The sequence below is a fragment of the Dromiciops gliroides genome, chromosome 6, assembly GCF_019393635.1.
Source record: "Dromiciops gliroides isolate mDroGli1 chromosome 6, mDroGli1.pri, whole genome shotgun sequence".
Lineage (NCBI taxonomy): Eukaryota > Metazoa > Chordata > Mammalia > Microbiotheria > Microbiotheriidae > Dromiciops > Dromiciops gliroides.
This window is the reverse complement of record NC_057866.1, coordinates 23,457,005-23,483,564: the sequence shown is the minus strand read 5'-3', so window position 1 is coordinate 23,483,564 and position 26,560 is coordinate 23,457,005. Positions and strand designations below refer to the sequence as shown.

At 44.8% G+C, this 26,560-nt stretch overlaps 1 protein-coding gene across 1 annotated transcript in view; it reads left to right on the top strand.

Annotated features, from left to right (window-relative positions):
- The window catches only part of C6H11orf49 (chromosome 6 C11orf49 homolog), a 168,951-nt gene that overhangs the window by 32,044 nt on the left and 110,347 nt on the right, over positions 1 to 26,560 (top strand). Inside the window, 1 exon segment of the mRNA XM_043970904.1 lies at positions 11,702 to 11,804. Coding sequence (XP_043826839.1) covers positions 11,702 to 11,804 — 103 coding nt within the window.

The following is a 26,560-nucleotide window of genomic DNA, read 5'->3' as shown; positions in this document are numbered from 1 at the left end:
TAAGAAGCCAGTGAATAAGGAGAAATTGAGGATGAGAGAAAGAGGGAATGATTGAGGAGGGAAGCTTCTGGTAGAGATGAGTGAGGATGGGATCAAGAGCAAGGGGTAGAGAGATTGACCTGGGCAAAGCCATGGTCACCATTGCACCAGAACCTGGAGACAATGGGGAAAGAAAAGAAGGACTTTGAAGCACAGAATAGGGGGGAAGGGCATGTGAGATGAATGCTTCTCAGTGAAGAAGCAAAGTCTTCTGTTGGGATGGTGGGGAGAGGAGGTGGTGTAAGAAGTTGGAGGGGAGGTGAAAGTTTGGAGCTGCTGCTGTGGAGAGTGGAACCCAGTCAGTCAGGAACAAAGAAAAGGATGCCCCTGAAGCAGTCAGGTCTAGTTGAGATAATGTAAGCAAGGTTGTGTGACTTTCTCCTGGAGCATTCAACAGCATGTAAGTAGGCATCAAGAAGGTAGATGATGAGGATAATCCACCACTGGGATTTGGCAAGACTTTATTGGTGCCAGGACAAGGGGACAGTGAACTCAAGTGTAATTAATAGCATATGGCTGAATCGTCAGCTATGCTGTCAAGACTTTGAAGAGAGGGAAGTGAACCTAGAGAGAAGAGATGGACTAGAAAAACTAGGAGGGAAGAGGGATTGAAAGTCATTGTGAGGAAGAAGGTTTAGGAGGAGTGAGGCCGAGAGAAAGAGGGAAGGGTGGAAGGTTGCAGGCTGTAGGATTTCATAGTTCTGGATAATGGAGGTGAATATTTATAAGCAATGGTCAGATTAAATGTATTATCATCACTATGTATGACCAAGATGGAGGGAAGGGGGGGACTGTGGATTCCCACAGTTGGGAAGTTGATGAACTGCATATTAGAGGGTATATTGATGTGTATATTGAATTACCCAAGAATAAGGACAGAAGTTGGTGTGGAGAGGCAGACTAAACCAAGTACTTGCTATTTTAAAAAAGGAGAGAATGACCTGGAGAGCAGTAGATGACAAGAAATTGGACCCCAGGATAAAGGTGTATGTGTTAAATCCTAAAGGAAGAGAGGTGTTGCATGATAGCCCCCCAAGGACAAATTTAGAAATGGGAAGGGTGGGGTGACCAGGGATGCACTGTTTCCTGGGAAGAGCCATTTTCCATCAGTGTGAGAAGATAGAAAATCAAATGAAGAGACCTAGAATAAAGGAGAGCTTATAAACACTGTTCCAGGGGACAGGATGGAATAGGACAAAGGAAGATAGAGAGTGAAAAGGGGTAGGGTTGAGGAGGATCGAAATAAGAACATGAAGAGGTGGAGGAGGGGAGATTTTTACCTTTCTAGATGTTTACTTTGAATTACAGAGATGACAAAGCAAATTATTTTGATTTTTTTAAAAACATCTCCACATTAGTCATGTTGTAAGAGAAGGATCAGAACAAAAGGGAAAATGCAAGAAAGAAAAAACAATAGGGGCAGCTAGGTGGCACAGTGGATAGAGCACCGGCCCTGGGTTCAGGAGGACCTGAGTTCAAATCCACCCTCAGACACTTAACACTAGCTGTGTGACCCTGGGCAAGTCACTTAACCCCAATTGCCTCACAAAAAAAGAAGAAACCACAATAACAAAAAAGCCACAACAAAAGTGAAAATAGTATGCTTCAGTCTGCATTCTGACTGCATAGTTCCTTTTCTGAATGTGGAGAACATTTTCCTCCATGAGTCTTTTGGCATTGTCTTGGGTCATTGTATTGCTGAGAACAGTAAAGTCTATCACAGTTGATCATCACAGAATGTTGTTGATACTGTGTACAATGTTCTCCTGGTTCTGCTCATTTCACTCAGCATCAATTCATGTAAGTCTTTCCAGGTTTTTCTGAAATCCATCTACTTATCATGTCTTACTGCACAATAGTATTCCATTACATTCATATACCTCAACTTGTTTAGCCATTCCCCAGCTGATGGGTATCCTCTCAATTTCCAATTCTTTGCCACCACAAAAAGAGCAGCTATAAATATTTTTGTACATGTGAGTCTTTTTTCCTTTTTTTATGATTGCTTTTGGATCTAGACCTAATAGTGGTATTGCTGGGTCAAAGGGTATGCAGTTTCATGACCTTTTGGGGATGGTTCCAAATTGCTCTCCAGAATGGTTGGATCAGTTCACAGCTCCACCAACAGTACATTAGTGTTCCAAGCAAATTATTTTTTTCAAGCAAATTATTTTTAAAGTTAAGGAAATACTAGATTTTGATGCATGACCAAAAAAAAAATAATAACATTCAGCTTCTGGTGTCCAAGTACCCATAAAAAACTGTTCTTTCTCCCTCCCCTAATATTATCATGCACTAAGGCTCAATGTGTGATGACTTCAGCCTCTAATGGAGGGATTCTTCTCCTACCGCTGCCCCCTCTGACCCAAAGGCTGAGGCCGAAGATTGTTGAGAACCCTATTTGATAACATTTTGTCAATCCCCTTGGAAATTAGTAGAGAGTTAACTTAGTAGGACCTTGGGGACCAAGCCTGGACAGCCTCACCGGAGCCATTTGGGTGTCTCCATGGTAATGGCTACATCTGCTCTTCCAACCTGTAGGCCAAGTATTAGGCAATGCGAATACGAATGTTGTTGTGTTAACTTTCATCCACATCAAGGACTTTCTAAAGCACTAATTCATCCTCAAACATACCTGCTGTGTTATGTACTTACGACCTGTGTGATCTTGGGCAAATCAGCTTCTCTGGATTGCAGTTTCCTCCTCTTTAAAGGGAGGAGATTGGAGCAGACGATTTCCAAGACCCTTTCAAGTCTAAATCCGATGATCTTTTGATCCTACTTCTGAGTATTATTAGCTTTATCATCCTTATGATCATACAGGCATAACCATGACATAAAGAGATTAAGTGATGGGTGTGAGGTGAATCGACAAAGCTACAAAGTTTCTGACCTGTGGTCCCTGTTAGGTTGCTAGACTGACAGTGTATCCGAGGGTGTCCCTGGGCATGGCTGCATGGCAAGAATGCTGGGAGGGTCTGAGCAGGTTTGCTAGGTGTCGAGCCCAGCTGCTCAAGGCCTAAATGCTGCTCTCAGACCAGGGGGCAGCTCGCCCAAGGCGGGACAGCTCTGGGGTTAAATGTGCCCTTCCCCACTGGTGCCACTTGAGCCTCTGACCTTTGCTGGTTAGTGGGCTTAGAAGGAAGGCAAAGGGGGAAAAGACTTACTCTCTCTGACAGTTTACTGCCTTTTAAGAGGGCAGCTAAGGTGCCCAGATATCTTCTCCCTCAGGGCATGCAGGTGTGCAGTTATTTTTCTTTAATCATTCACATAAATTAAAACCTATTCCTTTGCATTAAAAAAAAAAAAACCACACAGCTCCACCCTACATGTTTTATTGCCAGGCAATGGCTTTGAACGTCTGCTTCACTGAAGGGTGATAAACGAGAGGATTTTCCAGGTTAGGGTGGTGCCCCTAACCACGGCGGGAACACGAGGCTGATAAGGGGTACAGGTGGAGGAAACCACTGGAGAACAATGGGGAGAGCTCCGGCAGTGACCTTGGCTTCTGCTCTCCAAGGTTCCCCACTGCCTTCAGCTGGAGCCCGTATTTCCCCCCTCCCATGAAGGGGATGATTGAGCAGCATGGGGCCCTCCTTCCACAATGTATCCCAGGAGTGGGTGGGGTGCAAATGGGTCTTTACAAAGGACTTTGAAATGTGGGGACAAGTTGTAACTTCACATAGCCTCACGGGCAGGTGCCTGTGCGTTTATATGTACAGAGTAGGCCAATGCTCTTCAGTCCTTGCATTAGCTTTGTCCCTCCCTGACATTAGTTTGTTTTTAGGCAAATACCTGAACCCATGCAAGATAATACAAGGCATCCCCAAAGTCTCCCTACTGTTCTAAACTATTAAAGCCTAAATCGACTTAAGATCACAGGATGCTCAATCTAGAGCTGGCAGGGCCTTCCAGGGCGGTGGAGTCTGACCTTCTCATGGTGCAGATGAGTTCACCAGAGCCCAGGTCATCCCAGAAGGGGTGGGACCAGGACTCAAGGACTCAAGGACTCTTTCCACTCCATCACTGCTCTTCTCATGCAGGATAACAGGAGCACTCTGATTTCTACAACTCTAAAAGCATTTTCCAGAGTGGTCTTTCACAGTGAACTACACAGGAGGAAGGGATAATAAGATTTCATCTCAATGACATCTCTTGAATACTTGCCCCCCTCTCCCCCTTCAGACATCATCACCACTGTAATGTAGTCCCTTGTCAAGGAATGCCTGAGTTATTGCAAGCGCTGCTCATGGGATGGGTTGGTCTGTTTCAAGTCTCTTCCCACTCCAATCCAGCTTCCATTCAGCTGCCCAAGTGATTTTCCTAAAATACGGGTCTGACCACATCATCCCCCTACTTGATAAATTCCAGCAGCTTTCTGTTTCCTCAAGGATCAAATACAAACGCCTGTGTTGGGCATTCAAAGCCCTTCATAACCTAGCTACCTTCCGCCTTTCCAGTCTTCTGAGAACTGACTCTCTGCCATGTACACTTGGATGCAGTGACCCTGGTCTCCTGGCTGTTCCCTGAACAAAACACTCCAGTTCATAGCCCCAGGCGTTTTCTCTGACTGTCCCCTCTCCCTCCTTCTAGCTTCCTGACTCACTCTCAGTCCCAACTCAAATCCCACCTTCCACAGGAAGTCTTTCTCAATCCCTCCTGTTCTGGTTCTTTCTCTCTTCATTATTTCCTACTTGTGCTGTAGGCAACTTTCTTGTACATATTTGTTTGCTCTTCCTCAGTAGATTGTAAACCCCTTGAGAGCAGAGACTGTCTTAGCCTGTTTTTGTAACGCCTAGCACTTAGCGCAGTACTGGGCACATAGTAAGTGCTTAATAAATGTTTATTAACCGACTGACTCGGAGAAATTTCAGAAGCCACCTAATTCAGCACTTTGATTTTACAGATAAGGAAACTGAGAACCCAGAGTCATACAAGTGGTAAATGGCAGAAACAGGATTGAACTTGGGTCCTGTGACTCAAGAACCAGTACTCTGTCTACTATACCACATAGCTTCCTTTCTGCTGACTTCAGTGAAAAGCTCAGCAACAGTAATTGAGTCTCAGCTGCCCAAAGCAGGCCACAAGGTTTTGGAGATTAAAGGGACTTTTTTCTTATCAATGACTTTCTTGAGGTATAGGCCCAATAATGGAGTCTCTGGTTCAGAGGGTATGATCGTTTTAGTCACTTTATTTGCATAATTTCAAATTGTTTTCCAAAAGGGTTGTATATTTCACAGCTCACCAATGTATTACTGTGCCTCTCTTTCTACACCCTCTCCAAAACTGCTGACATTTTCTGTCATTTGTCGACCTCAGGGTTGTTTTGATTTGTATCTAAAATAAGAAGAGAAATGGTAGAATGAATAGGATAACTTTGTATCAAATTTCTCTGATAAATATTTGATATCCAAGATATATAAACAATAACATATTTGACTAATGGCCATTCCCCAATAGATAAATGTTCAAAGGATATAAATAAACTGTTCTCAAAAGAAAAACTGCAAAGTATTCACAGCCATATGAAAAAATGCTCCAAATCAGTAATAACAAAAGAAATGCAAATCAGAACAACCCTGAGATTGACAAATGACAATGTTGTCTGAACAGAAGCTTTTCAGTTTCAAGTTATCAAAGTTGTTTAACTTATTTTTTTTTTGTAATTGCCTCTATCTCTTGTTTGGTTAAGAATACATTTCTTACTGATAGCTTTGAGAGGTATAAGATTTCTTTTTCTTCTAATTTTTTAATAGTATGATCTTTAATATTAAGGTCACAGATCCATTTGGAATATATTGTGGAGTGTGGTGTAAGATGTTGGTCTAAGTTTAATTTCTGTCAGACTACTTTCCCAGACTAGTTTTCCCAGTAGATTTTATCAAATAGGATGTTTTTCCTTAGGTGAGTTATGTTTTCCACTTTATCAACCAGTAGGTTATTGAATTTTATTGTCTCTGAATCTCCTTTGTCTAGTCTGTTCCATTGATCTATCTCTCTAGTCTTTTTTTCATTTTATTAACCTGTTTAATCCATTTATATTTAAAATTATAAAAGTTTTATATTTTCCTCCACCTATTTCTAAAATTGTTTTTTTAAAGTTATGGTTTCCCTCTTCCGCTATAAACACATTTCCCCCCCCCCCCCGGGGGCAGTGAGGGTTAAGTGATTTGTCCAAGGTCACACAGCAAGTAAGTGTCAAGTGTCTGAGGTCGGATTTGAACTCAGGTCTTCCTGAATCCAGGGCCGGTGCTCTATCCACTATACCACCTAGCTGCCCTATTTTGCAGTATTTATTCAAAGATGCCCGACCAGGTCTGGAGGCCATATTTCCTTACACTGTTACTGTTTTCCCATTGATTCATCTGTTTATGTTCACGGTCTTTGAGTTTTCTTCTTCCTGAAATCTTTGATACTTTCAATCTTTTTTCTTCACTTCCAGACTTCCTCCCTTTCTGATTGTGGTTTCCTTAGGGGTTGGATTTCAAAGCTTCTCAGCCTTCTCCTTCACTGAGCATTTAATTCACAGTTTAACAGCTCAGGACTTTGCTCCAACTGATTTTTGGGTAGCCAGAACTGGCCCCTGTTGGGTGTTGTACTCTTTCCATAGGCTTGGTATAGAGTTCTGCACAGCCTCCCCCATGGATGGGGTCTCATCCTAGTGACCTATCCCACTCCCCCTGTTCCTTAGTCCTCTAGCTTTGCACAGCAGATCAGAGCTTTGCAGCACTGAAGCTTCTGGGTTGCAGCTCCAGACAGACTTTTGTTCCTAAAAAGCTGTAGCCAACATGGCTGTCACCCAAGCAAACCTCCATAATCTACAACTAGAATCTCCATGGCACTGAAAAGAGAGGGGATGGAACCAAGGTATAGGGGTGGGTTTTGATGTAAGCCTGTGTTGTAACCTTGGGTCGACTAGTGCAGCCTGTTGCTGGTAGCATGAGAGGTGGGTACTAAGTGAGTTCTAGGTTAGAAAACCTCAGCTCTTGGGTTTTCCCCCCTTCTTTTGGATTCTAGTTGTCCTAGACCATGAAGACAGTTGAAGTTGCATTATCTTTGATGTATAATTTCTGTTTTGAAAAGGTATGAGAGGTTGTGGGGATCAGAAAAAATGTCTGGTCTACAATCATGTTGCTCACATTTCCCAGAAGTGTCTACTTACTTATTTTGTTTTTTGGGGTTTTTTTTGCGGGGCAGTGGGGGTTAAGTGACTTGCCCAGGGTCACACAGCTAGTAAGTGTCAAGTGTCTGAGGTCAGATTTGAACTCAGGTCCTCCTGAATCCAGGGCTGGTGTTTTATCCACTGCACCACCTAGCTGTCCCTACTTACTTATTTAAAAAAAAAAAAACTTTCGCTATTAATCAAGATTAAATGTTTATAAGTTAAACAAAAAAGAGGTATCATGGTATAATGAGAGCTGACTAAGAGCTGGCCTTGGAGTTTGGAAGACTTGGGTTCAAGATTTACCTTTGGTACATAAGCAGAAGACAGTCTAGACCTTCCACTTCTACAACTGAAAGTTTAAAAAATGTCATGTCACCCCTATTTGTTTTTTTTAAGTAATAAACATTTTTATTTATAGTTTTGGGTTCCAATTTTTATCCCTCCTTCCATCTCTCCCCTCCCCTCTCCCTGAGGTGGTAAATAATCAGATATGGGTTATACATGTACAATTATGTAAAACATTACAATATTAGTCATTTTGTATATGAAAACTTGAATTAAAGAAAAAAATGAAAGTAAAAAATAGCATGCTTCAGTCTGTGTTCAATCAATATCAGTTCTTTTCTTTGGAGGTAGATTAGATGTTTCATCAATCATCCTTTGGGATTGTCTTGGGTCAATGTATTGTTGAGAATAGTTAAGTCATTTGCAGATCTTCATCAAACAATATTGCTGTCTCTGTGCACAATGTTCTCTTGGTTCTGCTCACTTCACTATACATCAGATGTTGATACAAGTCTTTCCAGGCCTTTCTGAAATCTTCCTGCTTGTCATTTCTTATAGCACAATAACATTCCATCACCGTCATATACCACAGTTTGTTTAGCCATTCCCCAATTTATGGGCATTCCTTTGATTTCCAATTCTTAGCCACCACAAAAAGAGTTGCTATAACTATCTTTGTATATTTCTCTTTTGGGGGATGTCTTATACCAACCCTCTTTGACTAAAAAGCAGAAATTTTCAAATAGCTCCAGGCAGCAGTACTTGGGTAAGTTCCAAAAACACTGTCAATCACCTCATCTAAAAGTACAAAGTGCTGACCATTGGAAAACCAATTGGCATTTCTATTCATCTATGCAATTAAATTATATCATTAATTGAAGATACCAAGTAAAAGATGACTATAGTGTCAAATTATCTTGCTGTTTTTTTCTTCCCATTTGAGTATTTGTTTTTCCTTTAGTGATTGCTATCTTGCAAACCACTAATGTCATGTATTACTTCAAAGAATAAAGAATTGCACGGGAAAAGCAGTGTAAAGATATTATCAAAGAAATGTAGGTGGGCCAGTCATGTAGCAAGAGTGAGGGATAGCTGGTGAACAGACATTGTGCTGTCTTGGTACTGATGCAATGTCAGGAGCTCCACAAGATCCCACAGCATGTTGGGTGGGCCTCTTTGTGCCAGATTTTTAGGAGGACATGGACAAAAATCATATGGGATGAGAAGGCAATGACACATTGTCCTCAAAAATGTTGGAAGGCTAACTCCTATGTCTGAGATCACAGATCCAAGGGAGTAGTGGCTCAAAGCTTCGTTTTCAGTATGGATGATCTTTAAAAGACTTCCAAAGAAGAAAAACACATTGTTGGTTAAAACACATAAACCCAAAATCTGATTTGTTCAAATCCATTTTTTGTGTGTGTTTGCAAAGGTTGATTGTTAACTTTGGAAAACCCTCGTGGAGAACAAGTCACAAAAAGTAAACATATTATTCAACTGGACTTTAGCCAGGTACCAACTTGTGAAATCCCTAGTCAGTACTGTCACCTACAAACTTGATTGTGGTTCTAATAGCTAAGCTCATTTATTTTATATACCTTCAGTAGAATATTTTCATTCCTAGTCAATCAGTAAATGAACAAAAATTTATCAAGCATCCACTGTGTGTGATCAGGGTGTTGGGGACGGTTCTTGATGCCCATCCATTACATCAGGATATCAGGTGATGCCCCTATGTTTTCTTGAGTTAGGGCAAATAAGAATTTTGGTTAATTGTTTGGGGCTGTCAGCATGCTCATCATTTTGGTATATTGCTTTTTATTCTTACTACTCCAGAAAGAAGTGCTTTCCCTGTTTCATAGGTCGAAAAACTGAGACCCTAAGGTGAAGGTGGGGTGGTATAGTGGAAAAATTACTCATAGAGCTTGGACTCCAGATTCTTGAATTTGAATGCCTGTTCCCTGCCTACTAGATCTGTGATTCTGAACAAGATGCTTCATCTGTGAAATGGGCATCAATAATGCTTGTATTCCTCACCTGTGGTAAGGAAAACACTTTGTAAATCATAAGGTGTCATAGAAATGGAGAAAATAAAAATAAGGTGTCATACCTCCTCTGAGCTACTTCTCCAACTTGTCACTCTCGAGTTTTCATGTTGGGTCCCCAAGGGGTGACCACTATCTAAGGGTTTCAGAGGTACTCCATTGGTCCTTATTCCTAAAACTATAATTCACAAGCCTCCAAGTTGTCAGCCAGAAAGAGCAAATTAGCTCAGCTAAGATAGCAGAATAGGAAGGATAGATAAAAACATTCTCCCCATAAACCTAAGAATGGTCTCCCGCAAATACACAGGGTTGGGAGGATGAATGGGAATGGATAGGGAGTTCAGGGGTAGTGAGGCACAAACGTAAGGAACACATGTTACCAAGACGATTCATGCCTCTTGCTTTGTAAGGCCCTCATGCCCTTTCCCTTCTAAGGGGATCCTCGCATTGTTCTCCCTTGGGGAGAGCACTATGGTGGGCAGGTTGCTCAGCTGGTCTTCTTGGGCTTGTCATTCTCTGAAACTTGATTCCTGAGTCCTAATTGTCTCTTAAATCCATAGATGGGTCTCTGCTGCTGTGGTTTCTCCTCACAGCTGCCTCTACTGACTAGCTCTCTGGGTCTCTCCTTGTGCGGTATGATTTCTTCTACCATGTGCAGCACATGGGAGGTGATTGGTCATTTGGGGAACAGAAGAGAGAAATCTCTACTTCACTACCTTCTGGTTGTGCAGAGAGAAAAGCAAAGTGTGACCCCCCCCCCCGCCCCCTGCCTTGAGAGCTGAATTCTTCCTCTGTAGGTGACTTTCTTTTCACCTACCAGGGGTCACACTCCACAAAGCTCTCCTGACTCAACTGACCCCAGAACTAGCAAGCCAGCTTTTTCAAAGCCAACGGGACATGGCCAATCTTCTGCCAGCCAGCCGCAAAATGCTCCTCTAAGTCCATCGAAGAACTTTACCCTTCGTGAAGAGGTAACATTGGAGTTCAGACTGTGTCTTTCTGGTTCCTTTAACACATTCATCCCTGGCTTATCTCTGTTACCTGCTTCTTCTGTGATTTCGTCAGCTGGCGTGGTGAAGAAATCAGTTAATCAGGGCTGTCCTGACAAATTCTCCTGCCCTCCCCTCTCCCCTTACAGAGACTACTAAGGGATAATAGGATCGTGGATTAGAGCTGAAAAAGCACTGTCACCCCCTCATTTTACAGAGGATGAAATTGAGGCCCAGGGAGGTCAAGCAACCTAGCCAAGGTCATGCAGGTAATAAGTGGTTGAGCCAGATTCAAGCCTAATTCCTTCGATGCCATGTCTAACATCCTTTCTTCATCATCCTGCTGTATGGAGCCTTTGTAATTGTGGATAGTAGAAGTGGACAGTTCTCACCTCTCAAGCTTACGTCTAACCTTTTCTTTCTCAGTCACAGCCAATGTGAAAAATATGATTTTTCATAAGCTGAATGACACAGAGATTTAATGGTATTGTGACTTACCAGGGTCAGTGACACATGCATGTATAACCAGTGCAGGTGCTTTTTCCCCTCTCCAGACTTGTGTTTTCATTGGTATACTTTCCTGGTGTGGAAACTTTCTCCACCAATGAAGATCCGATATTGTTGCCTAGGGCACTGAGGTGTTCAGCAATTTGTCTATGGTCACACAGGCAGGATTTAAACCAGGACTTTCTGATTCCAACGCCTGCCTCCCTCAGATGCTTTTTAAGGCCAGTAAATGCTTCCAGTGATTAGAAAAAAAAGCCTTTATTTCCCTTTTTCCTGCACTGTCCTGAAGCATCTACTTCCCAGGCATAGAATCAGTTGTAAGAGTAACTCCCTGGAGTGAATTATTCTGACACGCCGAAGAATAGAGGTGTGGGGGGTGAGGGAGTTGGGGGCTTTGAGAACAACTCTCAGGCCTTTCTGCTACACTTCGACATCGCTCCAGTTGCTGTCTTGGTCTGTCTTTAAAGGCCAAAGAGAAGGCAGAGAGGGAGGGGGTTCTTGGAGACAGTTCCCTTCCCTGTTCCACTCTGTGGTGCTTCTCCCACATTGCGGGTGGCAGACTGGCACTGTGCACCTGCAGAGACCGAGGAGCCCTTGGGACCGGCTCCCGAGCTTTTGTGCCAGACTGTGTGCTTTAATCTCCCTCTCTCCCTCTTTCTCTTGCTTTGCAGCTCAGCGACATGTCCTCACGTACATGGAGGACGCAGTGAGCCAGCTACTGGAGAACAGAGAGGACATTAGTCAATACGGCATCGCCAGGTTCTTCACTGAATAGTAAGTACAGGCGCTCTGCCCGCAGCGCCAGCTCGGAGGAGGCAGCGCTTGGACGCAGCCAGGGTACAGGAAGAATGGAGGGGAACGCCTTCTGATTCCCGAGTGCCTGGGAATTCTCCGTTGTAGGGGGTTAGCCAAGGGCTTCCAGGCTGTGCTTCTGGCCATTCCGTGGCTTGTGCTCCAGGACTGATCCGTGCCCCGGCCGCTAGTTATACCAGCCATACACCTGAGTAGCCTCTTCTGCTCTTGGCCAGGTGTCGGAGATGCTGCTGCTCCAGGCTTATTTCTGTCAGCCAGTGGTCCTCTTAGTGCCCTTTCTTTCAGTGAAGCCCCTTTGCTCCATCCGTCATTTATTGGCTGCTGAGCCCTTTTTGAAATCAGTCAGCAGGCCCCTGCCAAGGCCTTGCTAAGCGCTGGTGCTGTGCAAAGCACTGGGATGCAAAGAAAGGCAAAGGACGTGGGCTCTGCCCCCTGGGAGCTCCCAGGCCAATGGGGAAGACAACGTGTGAACAGCTATGAAAATGCCAGGTCCCCATTGGCGAGGAGAAGGCAGGGCGATGAGCTGAACCTTGAAGGAAGCCGGAGAAGCCGTGAGGCCTCCTGACGAGGGGACGGGTATGAGGGACAACCGCAGGAAGGACCTGGCACTGGCAGCTGGGGTTGTGTGGGAGGAGTGATGTGTAACATGCAGTGCTCACCACTGGTCTGGGAGCGCCACGCTCTTAATATTCCCATTTTACAGGGGAGGAAACTGAGGCAAACAGGTTAAGGGACTTGTCCAGGGTCACATAGCTAATGAGTATCTAAGCCAGATTGGAACTCAGCTCTTTCTGACTCCAGCTTGGTATCCGCTGTGCTGGCTCACCTCCTCCGATAGCAAGTGGATTATAGAGGGTTGGGAAGGTCATTAAATGCCAAACAGACAGTGTTAGACTTGACCCTGGAGGAATAGGGAGTTCCTGGGCTTTGCTGAGCAGTGGGATGAAATGGTCAGAGATGCCTTTTAGGAGAATCATTTTGGCAGCTGGCCGATAAGGAATGGGCATTGAGTGAGGCCTCGAGGGATGAAAGCTGGTACCCAGGGTGGCAGCTGTGTGTGTGGAGAGATGCCGTGAAGCTAGAAACAGTGAGATCCAGCAGCCAGTGTGCTCTGTGGGCTGAGTGCGAAAGTGGGTCCAGAATGACACTGGGTGGCTGGGGACTCCCTCCACACTAAGGGTAGTTGGGGGAAGGGGAAAGAAGAGAAGAATCCCACAACAGAGCCTGGGAAGGGACCCTGGCTAGTGGGCTCAGCCCAGGAGACGCTAGAGCAAAGCAGACTGAGACAGTCAGACAGGTAGGAAAGAATAAAGAGAAGGAAAGTAGGAAAGAATAAAAAAGATTAAATATTCAGAAGGACAAGGCAGATGCCACTGGGGACTTTGGAGAGAGCAGTTTCAGTTGAATGATGGGGTTGGAAGCCAGGTTGCAGAGGGCTTAGAATCTAGTGAGGGGAGAAGCGGAGCCACCAAATGTAGAAGGCTTTCTCTAGGAGATTAACAGAGACGGGGTTGAGAGATAGAGATAGTCAGCAGAGGAGCCAGGAGATGGGGAGTCTGAAGATTAGTAAGCAAGTTGGGATGAGAGAGGGGGTGTTCTGTTGGAGAACACTGGAAGGAATGGGAGCAAAGCTACATGTTGAGGGGTTTGCCTTAACAAGAAATGTTACCTCCCATTCAAGGCCGGTATGAGAGTCAAAGCGATTGCTACGTTTCCTTTGAGAAATGTAGGTCACTTTTGTACTCTTGCTGTTGCACAGATTCAGCCCCAGATTTTTTTACTCCCAATTCAGTGCTCTTTCCACTATAAGATGTTGCCTTCCATCATGGCAGTAATGTCTTTAAAGCATTGTGAGTTCCAGGAACAGCGGATGTTAAACAAATAGAAAGTATTATTATTGTTGTTGTTGCTGAAATAGGTTATAGATGTAGCTGATAAATTGCTGACATGTTTTGATATAACTTTGCCCACGCGTCTTTAAACAGTCATTTGGTTTCTATTTTCCACTTTCCTGTTTTCTGGTTTATAGGAAGCTTTTGGAGGAAACAGAGCTAGCTGACTCTTGGAGACTACCATGTGACGCTGGTGTTGAACTTCAGTATGAGTTCCATTTGCACAGGCCATCTTCCTTGGAAATAGATTTTCTTCTGAAGCCGCTCAGTGTCTCTCTTTGGAGAGCAGCCAGCTGACTTCATGGCCTACAGTTGGGTTGTTCTTAGGGGTTCCTGATTCTCCCTGGGTCTTAAGCAAAGCTGCTGGTCTTGTAAATAAAATCAGAATCCATGGTGGGTTGGAATTCCATGTTCCTGGGAGGAGTGGGATTTCTGGGAACACAGCCAAGTCTCTCTCTCATTTCTCTAAAGGGGGATAAGGTGGAGAAAAGAGTCTTGCCTGTTCTCATGGTGTGGTCTGAAGTGAATGGGCCAAGGAAATGGAGATCTGACAAGTTGGGTTTTCAGGTTCGTCGGCCTTTTAACATGCTCCGTGTTTGTTGTAGGTGTTGCTCCATGAAGACTATGCTTCTTTTTGGCTCTCTCCATCCGTCTCTTCTCCACACTCCAGGCACTTCCCTAGTCACCTTCCCAAACGGTCCCCCATTTCTTTGTAACCATAATTCTAATCATTGGCTTGTTCTCGTCCATTGTGTGGGACTCTCTGGTAACGCTCCACATTCTGCTGTCCAAGAAGCATTTCATGCAACTGTGTAGAGCCCTAGAGCTAGATCTGAGGCAGAATTAAGTCCATGAGAATGAATCCCCACTTGAACTTCTAGAATAGTGGGTAATAACATTAAGAGGATCATCGCCAGTAATGATCACTTGTGATAATGCCAGTGATCCTGGCATAGTCTTTGGGGTCATTGGAGTTTGGGTGTGGGAAGGGACTAAAGATCCTCCTTTGTGCTAATGTTTTTGGAGATGGAAGGGACGTCAGAGAATACTTAGTTCTCATTTCTTCTTCTACAGATCTGAAAACTGAGATCCAGTGAAGGTCGTACAGGTAGTATCAGGGCTGGGACTGCAGAGCTCAGGTCTCCTGAGTACAGATCTAGTGTTTGTTCTACTGCAGCTCTCTGCAGTTGTCATGGAAACTGCTGCCGAGTCCGGGAAATTAAAAATTGCACAATGTAGTAGAGGGAATACATGCCCTACTCCTCCTCAGATCTAGGAAACTCGATTTGCCTGGGGGCTGATCTAGCATCAAAGCTCCGAAAACCTGTTTGTGAACGAGACTTAAGACTTCAGTGTACAAAGTTCATGGGATCATGTGATTGATAGTTGGAAGATACTTTAGAGATCACCCAAGTCAATCCCCTCATTTTACAGAGAAGGAAATCGAGACCTAGAGATGATCCCATGATCCTTCTAAAGGATCACCGTAGTCAAGCTGACATCAATCAGGATTGGAGCTGGGGGTCAGATTATGTAGGGTTGACTTGAATTGTGGATGCTGTTACTTAATTTTAATTTGGTTCTTATTTTTGATGGCATCTACCTAAGCATTCTTTCTGGACACCATTTGTATTAAGTGAGTGCTGTAGGAGTGTTCTACTACATGTAGGAAAGGCCTGTTGGGTTGGTGGAGAGGGATGCTGGGTTTGGAGGCTGGAGATGCCTGGGCTCTTCTCTAAAGCCATGACTAGGAACGCTGGTGCTAAGCAAGCATCGCTGACTGTGCCTCGAAGAAAGTGGTGAGAAACAGGCCAAGGGGTTGGGAGGAGGGGCAGGGAGAAGGGGTAGAGATATGGACCTTGAGATATCAGGCACCCAAGGCTTCCTGGTTTAACTTATTCTCCCCCCTTTTTTTAGTTTAACCCTTAAAAGTCTTTATGCCATTTGTATTTGTCTCACAGTCATTTCTGAGGGAAAATCCTCTCCTTTAGCATATTTGGGTAAAAAAGACATTGTTTTTAGGAGGTTCGTGAATGTTCCCTAACTTTCTCCATGAAAATGAATAGAGGCAGGGTTTTCCTTATATGGACTTGGGCCCTCCGTTTTCACAGAATGGATTTTGTCATTATAGAAAGGCCTGGGAGTCTTGTCCCCATTTCCTAGATGATGACACTGAGGCTTAGAGAAGTTGTGACACAGCCCTGGTCAACCAAGAGCTCGAAATCTAGACAAGTCTGGATCTTTTCTCCAGATAAGCTTCCCTTGTAATGAAGAAACACAGTGAAGTTCCAGCACCCAGGTCAGTGACGACGGCCCCTGACCGCGCATGTGCCATTCTGCCTCATCCACCCTCGGGAACCTCCAGCCTTGGTTAACTCATTATTCCTTCAGCCTTAGCCCAGTTCCTGGCATACTGCAAGTGCCTAATAAATGCTTGTTGACTGATTGACTGACTATCTAGAGGCTTATATCTGTTGGTTTTTTTCTGTGCTGCTGAATAACTACAAGTACTGCTGACATCTTAGACTTAGTGACCCTGCCCTCATTAATGCCCTTTTCCTAGGATCAGTGAATTCTGGGCTGGAGGGGACTCTAAAGCTCATCGAGTCCAGCTCCTCATTCCACAGACATAGAAGAGAGAGGAAGCTATTTCTCGGGGTTACCCAGCTGGTCAGTGTGTACAGGGGGATTGGAAACTTGATTTTCCCTGCTCCAAAGCCCAATGTTCCCAGTTCTGTGTTGTGCTGCCTCGTGTCCTTGCTTCATCCCTTTACCTCTCTGCGTTTTTTTCTTCATCTGCAAAAACAGGGATCTTAATAATTGTATGACCTTCCACTCCAAGCCATTCTAAGAGAAGCATTGAGTAATGACCCTTGAAGTGCTATGATCATTGTGAGCCATGATTAGGACATGGGTGGGTTCCCTCTTTGGGGGGTCTCAGGAACCTCACCTCTCACAGACATTGGGCACAGTAACACCCAGAGCTGAGCCAGGCGGCCCCTTGAGGAGCCCTTCAGGTCAGAAGTCTCTGATTTTCTGTTGGAACTGCATCCTAGAGTGCTGGAAGCTCATGCATTGCCAGGAATATGGGCAACAGTTGGTTCTTTTGGTTGTGCAATTGGAGCTGGCTCTAAACTACCGGACTGTGACCCTGAATATATCAACAGCACAATCCCAGCTCCTGCTTCAGGCATATCCCAGGGGGCAAATAGCACCTTGAAGCAGTGATGGAGAGCACCTCTGAGAGAGTTGTGGAAGGGCAATGCTGTGCCCTGGATCTGCCTCATTCCTCATCTGAGCTGTCACTCTTTTGGTTTGGGTGTTTTCAAACAAATGCATGACTGTTGCTGCAAATCTGGATAAGCTGTTAAACATGAGTAACCGAGCTGGGATGTGTGGATGTCTGCAAAGCCATGTGATCTTTAGATCATATTGCCCTGGACACTCTTGAAAGAGGAATCAGAAATCCACGGGGATTTGCTTTTTGTGCTGTTTGCAGCCTCTCACTTTGAATGTTTCCCCATAACCTGTCCAAGGCAGAAGGAAGGAATGCGTGGAGGTGCCACTCTCCGAGTGGACAGCGCATGCCAGTGAAATGCAGAGAGCAGGAGCGGTCCAGCACCTCCTGCCCCAAGGGAGGAAGGGAGAGGGTTGGTAATGTAGAGTCAGTCGCAGATCTGAACCCGCTTCTTGTGGAAATGTTAACATGCAGGATGCTCTGGCTGAAAGACCTGGGTTCATGTCCAGTCTCCAAAGATTGACTCTCCACGTGACCAGGACCAAGTTACAACTTCTCTAAGCCTCAGTGCCCTCATCTAGGAAATGGGGACAAGACTCCCAGGCCTTTCTGTAACGACAAAATCCATTCCCTGCCTCCATTCATTTTCATGGAGAAAAGGAGGGAACATTCGTGGACTTCCTCAAAATAACTTTTCTTCCCCCCCCCCCGCCCAAATATGCCTAAATTAACAAACACCTAAATAACTGCTTAGTTCGTAGTATTAAGCAAAAGGAGAAAGAGATGGGCGTGGTGGTGCTGAGGTAGGTGAGGCCGGAGTCGTTCTGCCAGGGGTGACTTGTGAAGCAGTGCAGTGACCAGGGTAAACAGGGAGGGAATGAGAGAGCCCAAGAGAAGTTTCTGGTCACTTCCCGGTGTCGGGAAGACTAGTCAGCCGTGCACCAGCCCCAGAAGGAAGTCCGAGGTTTCTCAGTCCGTGTTCTTCCCGTGTTTGTGGGGCTACTCTGTGTGTGCATGTGTCTGTGTGTGTCTCTGTGTGTTTCATGCTTGCTCCACAAGGAATTGGTCCATCAAGGGAAACCATCTTGTGGAGTGAAGAAGCAGCACAAATGGCTGTTCTCATCACAGCCTGGAAGAATCTGACTTGAGGAGGAGGAGGATTCTGGCAGGGGCCTTTCTGATGACCGCGGAGAACCCTCTTGTTTGCACTGGGGTAGAACTCGGAAGATAGGCTGCTGAAGCAGGATCTGGACACGGTGGCGGTCTCTTTTGGCTTCCTCTCTTCCTTCCTCTGTCCAAACCCAGAATTGCCCAGATTGCCAATTCTTGTAAATCTTATGCAGCTGGTGAGCTGCAGGAACTGACTTCTCTTGTAGCCTGTGAATCTGAGATGGGGGGTGAAAGCCTTCCACCTCCCATGTTTTTCCTCTTTTAGTCTGTGATTATTATCCTTTTCCAGAAGCCTCAGTTGCATTCAGTCAGGATTCCCCCAAGCTGCACCCAAAGAGCTGAGAGGAAAGTATGAGAAGACTAAGAGATGGTTGGAGGCAAAAGTCTCCACGTGGGAGTATTTGATTTAGTTTTCCTTTTTACTTTATTTGATTCACAATAAACTACATGGTCACAGCATATTGAATTTCTGAATCTATAAATCTCATGGGAAATGAATTGAGAAAATGGAAAACTATTATAGAGTGGGGGCTCTGAGCTGAATGCAAATAGAAAATTTCATATTTTAAAATGTAGCCAGTATTCCATTTCATCCTGATGCTTATTTTCTGACCTGGCTAGCAAGGGGTTAATGAAATTGATTAGGTTTAGTGGTAGGGAGCATCCTGGACGTTTTAAGGCTATGATCCCTCTTGTGGCCACAGGGATACTGCAGTCTCTTAGGAAAGGGCTATCTTGTTTCTATGTCAGAGACCTGGGCTGGTGGTTCAAAAAAAGCATCAGCTAGTGGTCAATCAGATATTGCACTCCCTTGATGGATATTTAATCCAGTGACATACCGCCTGGCATAGTATTATTGAGTTATTAATTGTTTCTGATCTATCACCGTCACTTATTTTGGGGAAATTTAGAATAGATTATATCCCCTTTTCTTTGTATCCCTAGCACATAGCTGGCAACTAAATTAATGTTTGTTGACTGAATGACTGACTAATAATTGTGGATGAAAAAAAATCATCATTTTTGCAGTCTGTATCCTTCCTGGGAAGACAGCTAAGAGATAGTGAAAAGATGTTTATTTATTGTTGGGTTTTTTTTGGTTTTGTGGGGCAATGAGGGTTAAGTGACTTGCCCAGGGTCACACAGCTAGTGTCAAGTGTCTGAGGCTGGATTTGAACTCAGGTCCTCCTGAATCCAGGGCTGGTGCTTTATCTACTGCGCCACCTAGCTGCCCCCTGGAAAGATGTTTAGATCTGAGTCAGAAAGACATCTAGAATAGAGTACCAAACTTGAAGTCAGAACCTGGTTTCAAATCCAGTCTCCAACACTTATTAGCTATATAATCCAGGACAAGTCACAACCTTTGTTTGCCTCAGTTTCTTCATCTATAAAATGGGAACAATAATAGCACCCACCTCACAGGGTTGTTATGAGGATCAAGTGAGATAATATGTATCAAGCACTTATAAATCTTTTTTTCTCAGTAAATACTCCTTTATTTAAAGTTTTGAGTTCCAAATTTTATCCCTCCTTTTTCTCCATCCCCTCCACCCTCCCTGAGGTGGTGAGCAATCAGATACAGGTTATACAGGTGCAATTATGTAAAACAGTACCACATTAGTCATTTTGCACAAGAAAACTCAAGTAAAAGAAAAATGGAAGAAAGTGAAAAACAGCAGCTTCAGTCTGTGTTCAGTCAATATCAGCTCTTTCTTTGGAGGTGTACAGTCTGCTTTATCATTAGTCCTTTGGGATTTTCTTATATCATTGTATTGCTGAGAATAGTTAAGTCATTCACAGATCTTCATCTGTGTGTATTGCTGTCTCTGTGCACAATATTTTCTTGGTTCTGCTCACTTCACTATGCATCAGTTCATATGAGTCTTTCCTGCTTGTCATTTCTTATAGCACAGTGATATTCCGTCACCATGATATGCCACAGCTTGTTCAGGCATTCCCCAATGGATGGGCATTCCTTTGATTTCCAATTCTTAGCCACCACAAAAAGAGCTGCTATAAATATTTTTGTACAAATAGGTATTTTTTTTTCTTTTTGGGGGATGTCTTTGGGATATAGACCTAGCAGTGGTATAAGCACTTATAAATCTTAAAGCACTTTATAAATCTATAATTATTATTATTATAAAGAACTGCGATCAAGTCCTGGTTCTTATATTTAATAGCTATGTGATCTTGGGCAAATAACTTAATCTCTCCAAGCCTTAATTTCTTTATCTGTGGGGTGAGGTTAATAATATTTCCATTATCTACCTTGCAGAGTTGTAGGGATCAAATTAAATAATTTAGGTGAAGTGGTTTGTAAATCATAGACTACCACATATGTAAATGTCAGTAATTATTCCTGGAATCATGAGATATGTATGCTGGCAGAACAGGAACTAAATCTGGATCTTACTCCCCAAACGACATGGGTGACTAAATGGCCATGATGATAATATTGGGGACCCCCATTTTGTGTTTGTGTGCATTTCATTTTCCTTCCTTCCTAGTCACTACCCTCTGGTTGTTTGAGAGGTAATATACAGAATGTGGAGAAAGACACAGTCCCTGCCCAGTTGCTGCCTGCTGAGGTCTATGCTGTCACCCACTCTGGAGTCCCTTGTCCTGTCATAGCTCAAGTGTTGGCTTGTTTCTATCATCTCTATCCTTGGCTCTGACTGGAGCTGGACGAAGTCAGGCAATCTTGTTCACTGGATCCAATAAAGATTTATGTAACCTAATCTCAACTGGGCCCTTACTTCAGCAAGGCAATCCTTTTGCTCTTCCTTAATCGATTTTCTGTATCATTTTCTCCAGTAACTTTTCTAAACCTTCTCTTTTCTCCTAAAACTTCCCGCACATCCACCTTCCCCAACCCTCTCTATTTAGTACTGTACCCCATACTTTACAGAAAAAATAGAGACTGTTTCCACAAGCTCTTTCTTTTTACTTTCTCTCTATTCCTGAACCCCACCATATCATTCCCCATTCTTTCCTCCTTTACTCCAGTATCTGATAAAATGCTTATTATTCTCCTTGATAAAGCTAAGTCCTCTAGCAGTTCACTTGATTCCCATCCCCTCATATGATCTCTAGCAGCCCATCCCTCCTCCCTAATCTTTATTCTCTCCCTCTTATAGTTAATTTACTATCGGCCCTTTATCCTTTAAAAAAACCATCCCCTCAAGCTGTTGTCCCATATTTTTGCTCCATTTCTCTGCCTAACTCATAGGAAAAAAAACCCAACAACTATATTTCCTTGTTGCTTATACTTCCTTTCCTCTCACTTCTCTACCCTTTGAAAAACTAGCTTCTCTCCTTATCACTCAGCTGAAACTGCCCTCTTCCACATCACCAGTGATCTTTTTGCTCCCAAATCTAATGGCCTTTTTTCAGTCTTGATGCTCCTTTACCTCTCTCAGTTGCACATGATACTGCTGATCACCGTCTCCTCATGGTCACTCTTCTGGAGGTTTGCACGACACTACTCTCTGTCTGAACACTCCTCAGTCTTATGTTCTGGTCCTTCATCCGGGTCACCCACTAACTGGGTGTCTCTCAAGGCTCGGCCCTGGGCACTCGTCCCCCTCCGTACTGTCTCACTGGGTAATCTCATCAGCTTCCATGGGTTCACTTATCATCTCTATGAAAATAACTCTTAGATCTGCCTGTCCATCCCTAGCCTTTCCCCCATCCTCCAGTCTCACATCTTCAGCTGTCTCTCAGAAACCTTGAACTGGATGTCTCAGGGCATCTCAAACGCAGCATATGGGAAACATCTCATCGTCTTTTCCCCACACATGCTACCCTTTCAAACCCACCTATTTCTCCTGAGGACACCACTATGCTCCCAGTCACCCGGCCTTGGAATCTTCATGGTATCCTCAACTCTTTCCTCTCACTCCCTGCCCCCTATCTCTTGTCATTCCTCTCTTTACAACATCTCTTGTACGCTCCCCTTCTTTCCACTCGCTTAGCTGGTTCAGGACCTCATTGCTTTGCTTGGACTACTTCAGTAAGCTGGTCAAGCCTCTGCCTCTCCCATCCATCTTCCACACAGCTTCCAAGAGGATTTTTCTAATGTGCAAGGCTTACCATTTGACCCCCTACTCAGCGAGCTCCAGGGCTCCCCCCAGGTTCAAATAATAAGTCCTTTGTCTGGCATTGAACATTCTTAATAACCTGCCTCCTTCCTACCTGCCCATTTGTCTTGCCTTTTATTTCTCTCTGCCCACTCTGTGACACAATAGTACTGGCCCACATACCCTTCCTTGGACATGATTGTCTGTCTCCCCTTTACAAGCTTTTACCCATGAAATTTGAACTTTATTAGTGAGTTGTTACAAGAAAGGAAATCATATCAGTGGCATGCCAAAGGATCTCTTCAATGATCATTCTCATCAAGTAGTCCAAGCTGATAAATTTTCTGTTCTGTGTTTCTTAAACCACTATGGAAAAATGGCTTACCTCCACTTTTGTTTTGGTGGGGCAATGAGGGTTAAGTGACTTACCCAGGGTCACACAGCTAGTAAGTGTCAAGTGTCTGAGGCTGGACCTGAACTCAGGTCCTCCTGAATCCAGGGCCGGTGCTTCGTCCAATAAAATAACTAGCTGCCCCCTACCTCCACTTCTAAGACAATTAGAATCATTAGAGCTGAGGCATCAGTCCTTAAATAAGCAATTCTAGAGCCCATTTTCTTGCATAGGGCTAATAATGTTGATTTCTATTTCCTTGGTACCAGATTGCCAAGGTGTTAGGTAAGAAACCTGGGCGTACCTTGGATTTTTCACTTCCAGGGCTGAGCAAAATGCATAACCTGGAGGCCTACACTGGCCAATCCTTGTGCTATGACATCCCTGCTTATTACTGGGACGGTAATTTAGTTGCACCTCAGGGCCCAGGAGGCCCCAACAAGGCGCTCTGGATTCAATCCTGGGGATGCGTCTGGCCCCAAAGAAGGGGGTCGGATGACCCTCTCTCTGGCTCTGCCCCCACATCAGGGAAATCTTTAAAATAAAGCTTAAATGCAGCTCCCCTCCATATCTCCCCCAAACGCAGGTAACATGTCCTCTCTAGGAAAGCTACTCAGTGTGTAATGTGGATATCAGGTAGAGAACAGCTGCTTATTTTCCCCAGCACAGAAAATGCTGAAGACCAAAAGGACCCCAAGAACAAACACAGGAAACATAAAACACTCAATTAGCTCATTATATTTCCAGTGCTGCTCCCACAAAAGTAAGGACAGCTTTATGGGAGTGTTGCACAGGCATTTCCCATTGCCCTCCCCGAGCCACGCTGTACAAATGACTCCCAAGTCCCAGATTGCTGAGGGGCCGAGGCTTGGTTCCCTTTGGCCCTTTTGTGGCAGCATCTCCCTCCAAGAAGCTCTCCTCGGATCTCTGGCAGACGGACGCCCACAGCCAGGATTCGGGAACTCTCCGCACCTACAGTGACCACCGAGGCTAGAACTGGCCACTTCTCAGGACTGCTCGTCACTGCCCTGTGCTCAGTGAAGTCAAACAGAAAGGCAGAAGAAGGAGGCAGCCAGGGACTTGGACACATTCCTGATGCTGTGGGCTTGAGCTCAAGTCACCGTCCCGGTGATGGAGGAGAGGGCATTTGTCTCCCCTCCCACCCTTGCTGAAAGTGTACACAGAAGGAGCCGGGGGCCTACAGGTCAGAGACTTAGAGACTGGCCAGGCAGAGTCTTCAACAAGATTCCATCTTGCTGAATCCTGGTACCGATCTTGAATCAAGCTTCTGGTCACTAGGACCCAACCAGAAACTGCAGGGTCATCCAGAAAAGGCGCCTGCCCTCAGCAAGGGCCTGCAGCCGTGTCCACTCCAGGCTCAGCAAAGCAGGGGTTCCTGATCTAACCCGCTACAGGGTATTCTTGGGGAACATTCCTACCATCACCTCCATCAGAAAGGGTGAGAGGTCATTTTCTTTTGGGATTTTTTGTTTTGGTTTGTTTTTCTGTTTCGTTTTGTGTGTTGTTGTGGTTTTTTTGGGAGGTGTGGGGTAATGAGGGTTAAGTGACTTACCCAGGGTCACACAGCTAGTGTCAAGTGTGTGAGACTGGATTTGAACTCGGTTCCTCCTGAATCCAGGGCCGGTGCTTTAGCCACTGCGCCACCTAGCTGCCCCGTTCATTTTCTTTTGAAAGTTCAATAGACAAATTCAAAACACATCATACTTAATATGTGCAGAGCACTGTGATAGGGCAAGCAGGAAGATAAGACTGCTTGGTTCCCAGCCTCCTGGAGCATATAGCCTAATAGGGAAATAAGACACATACACAGATTACTGTCTTGCAAAACAATACATGATTAGTGCATAAAAGGGCATGCAAAAAACAAGGTTTGTGGGACAAAGGTCATTATTCCTCGGGGGATCAGGGAAGACTTTATGGTGGAGGTTGTGGATGAAGTGCTTTCAAGAATAGGTAGGACTCGGGGCGGCTAGGTGGTGCAGTGGATAAAGCACCGGCCCTGGATTCAGGAGCACCTGAGTTCAAATCTGGTCTCAGACACTTGACACTACTAGCTGAGTGACCCTGGGCAAGTCACTTAACCCTCATTGCCCCTCAAAAAAAAAAAAAAAGAAGGTAGGACTCAGGGCAGCTAGGTGGCACAGTGGATAAAGAACCAGCACTGGATTTAGGAGGACCTGAGTTCAAATCTGGCCTCAGACACTTGACACTACTAGCTGAGTGACCCTGGGCAAGTCATTTAACCCCCATTGCCCTGCAAAAAAAAAAAAAAAAAAAGAATAGGTAGGACTCTAACCTGCTGAGGGAACAGCACAAGTGAAGACACGAACAATGCAAAGTGTTCAGGTTGAGGTAGGGTGTGCCAAGCAGTTCGGTTTGTCTCTAGGTCCTGTACTGGATGGTAGGGAAGGGTCAGGGTGTACAGGTCACTGAGTGAGGACTAGGCGGAGTCTGGACTCTGTTATACCAAGAATAGAGAGATTTTTGAAGGATTCTGGACTGAGCGTGGTGTAGGTAGCGTTGGGCACTGTCAGGACCTGGGTGCTGCACATTTGGCTGACGGAGGCACTGTGTTTCTGATGTTTCATGGCTCAGAACAATGGCTGGATGGGCTGGGTCTTGGGCAATGGGAGAACCATGGAAGGAGGCTGTGTGAGCTTGGTTTGTACTCTTCCTGTCTCTTCTGGTGGAGCCAAAGGTCAAGAGAAAATGGAATCAGACGCCCTCTTTCCCTCTAGAAGATGCATGCTTGAGCTGTCAGGCCACAACTCTGACTGTGGCTGAGCTGTTTGGGGTGCGTCAGAACTTTTATGTTTGCAATCCACGAGATGGCTCATTCCCTCTTCCCCGCCCCCAGCCATGAGAACCTGTGTTCTCACTCACTTTGGTAATGTTCACAACAGGTTTGCCTGGAGCTAAAACACCGTCCTGCCCTTTGGGCCATTAGGACAAGGATTCTGGCCCCTTTGGGTGGGGTTGGAATCTCTCTATATGAAAGGGATCAGGCCAGAGTCATCCAGGGGCATAAGGCTCCGTGGGGGTGAGAGAAGCAACTTGTTTGCTTATAAGCTGGCCTCGTCTCTCTTCTTCAAGTGGTGGGCTGTGATTACAGGAAACTATCCAACGACACTTGACCCGCTAACAGAGGAAGTGATTTCACAGCCCACTGGTCCCCTTACTCATTTAGAATGTTGAGTCAGAGGTTATAGGACTAATAATTGAGTCCAGATTCATCCTGTCAGGAAGGGCCTTCCCCATTCCCATCTTTTTTTTTAAGTTGCTAAGATAAATCTTGCTCTGGTGAAACTGATGGGCATCCTTTGCCCAGAGGGCTTCTCTCAGAGCTTATCAATTTCATTCCTCCCCCAGAAGGCTACTCTGCTATCGAGTGTGATGATTAGACACAATCCATGGCCCCAGTAGAATAGCCTCCTTCGCAGGAGCAGCGTGTTATGTTTGGAGCCGTAAAGAAAAGTAAAGCATGTACTCCTTCAGTCTGCGATGTGGCAGTCTTCCCCAGATCTGCACTCTGAAAATTCCTGGGGTACTCCATTGCCAGCTGGGCAGAACTACTGTCCAGAGTAACAGCTCATCAGCAGTATTAGTAAAAGAAAAGAAGTCGTCCCCTTCTTGGAAGCTTCATAGGCAACAGGACAATTTTGTCTCGTCCATGTTTTTAATTCTTTCCATCACTTGACAAGGATTGAGCAGACTCTGTGGAGGCACCAGGGAGAGATGCAAAGATCCTGGGTCTTTACAATGTGGTCAGAAGCTTAGAGAGGGAGATGTCCAAGCCAAAGGGGTTCCCCCTCGGTTGTGGATTATTGAGGTTCCTGTCTTCTTTCTCTTGTTAGATTTCCACTGTGTGGCAGTTAGACAGTTATAGTCACTAACCTGGTTAAAAACAAACCGCCCCCCAGGCC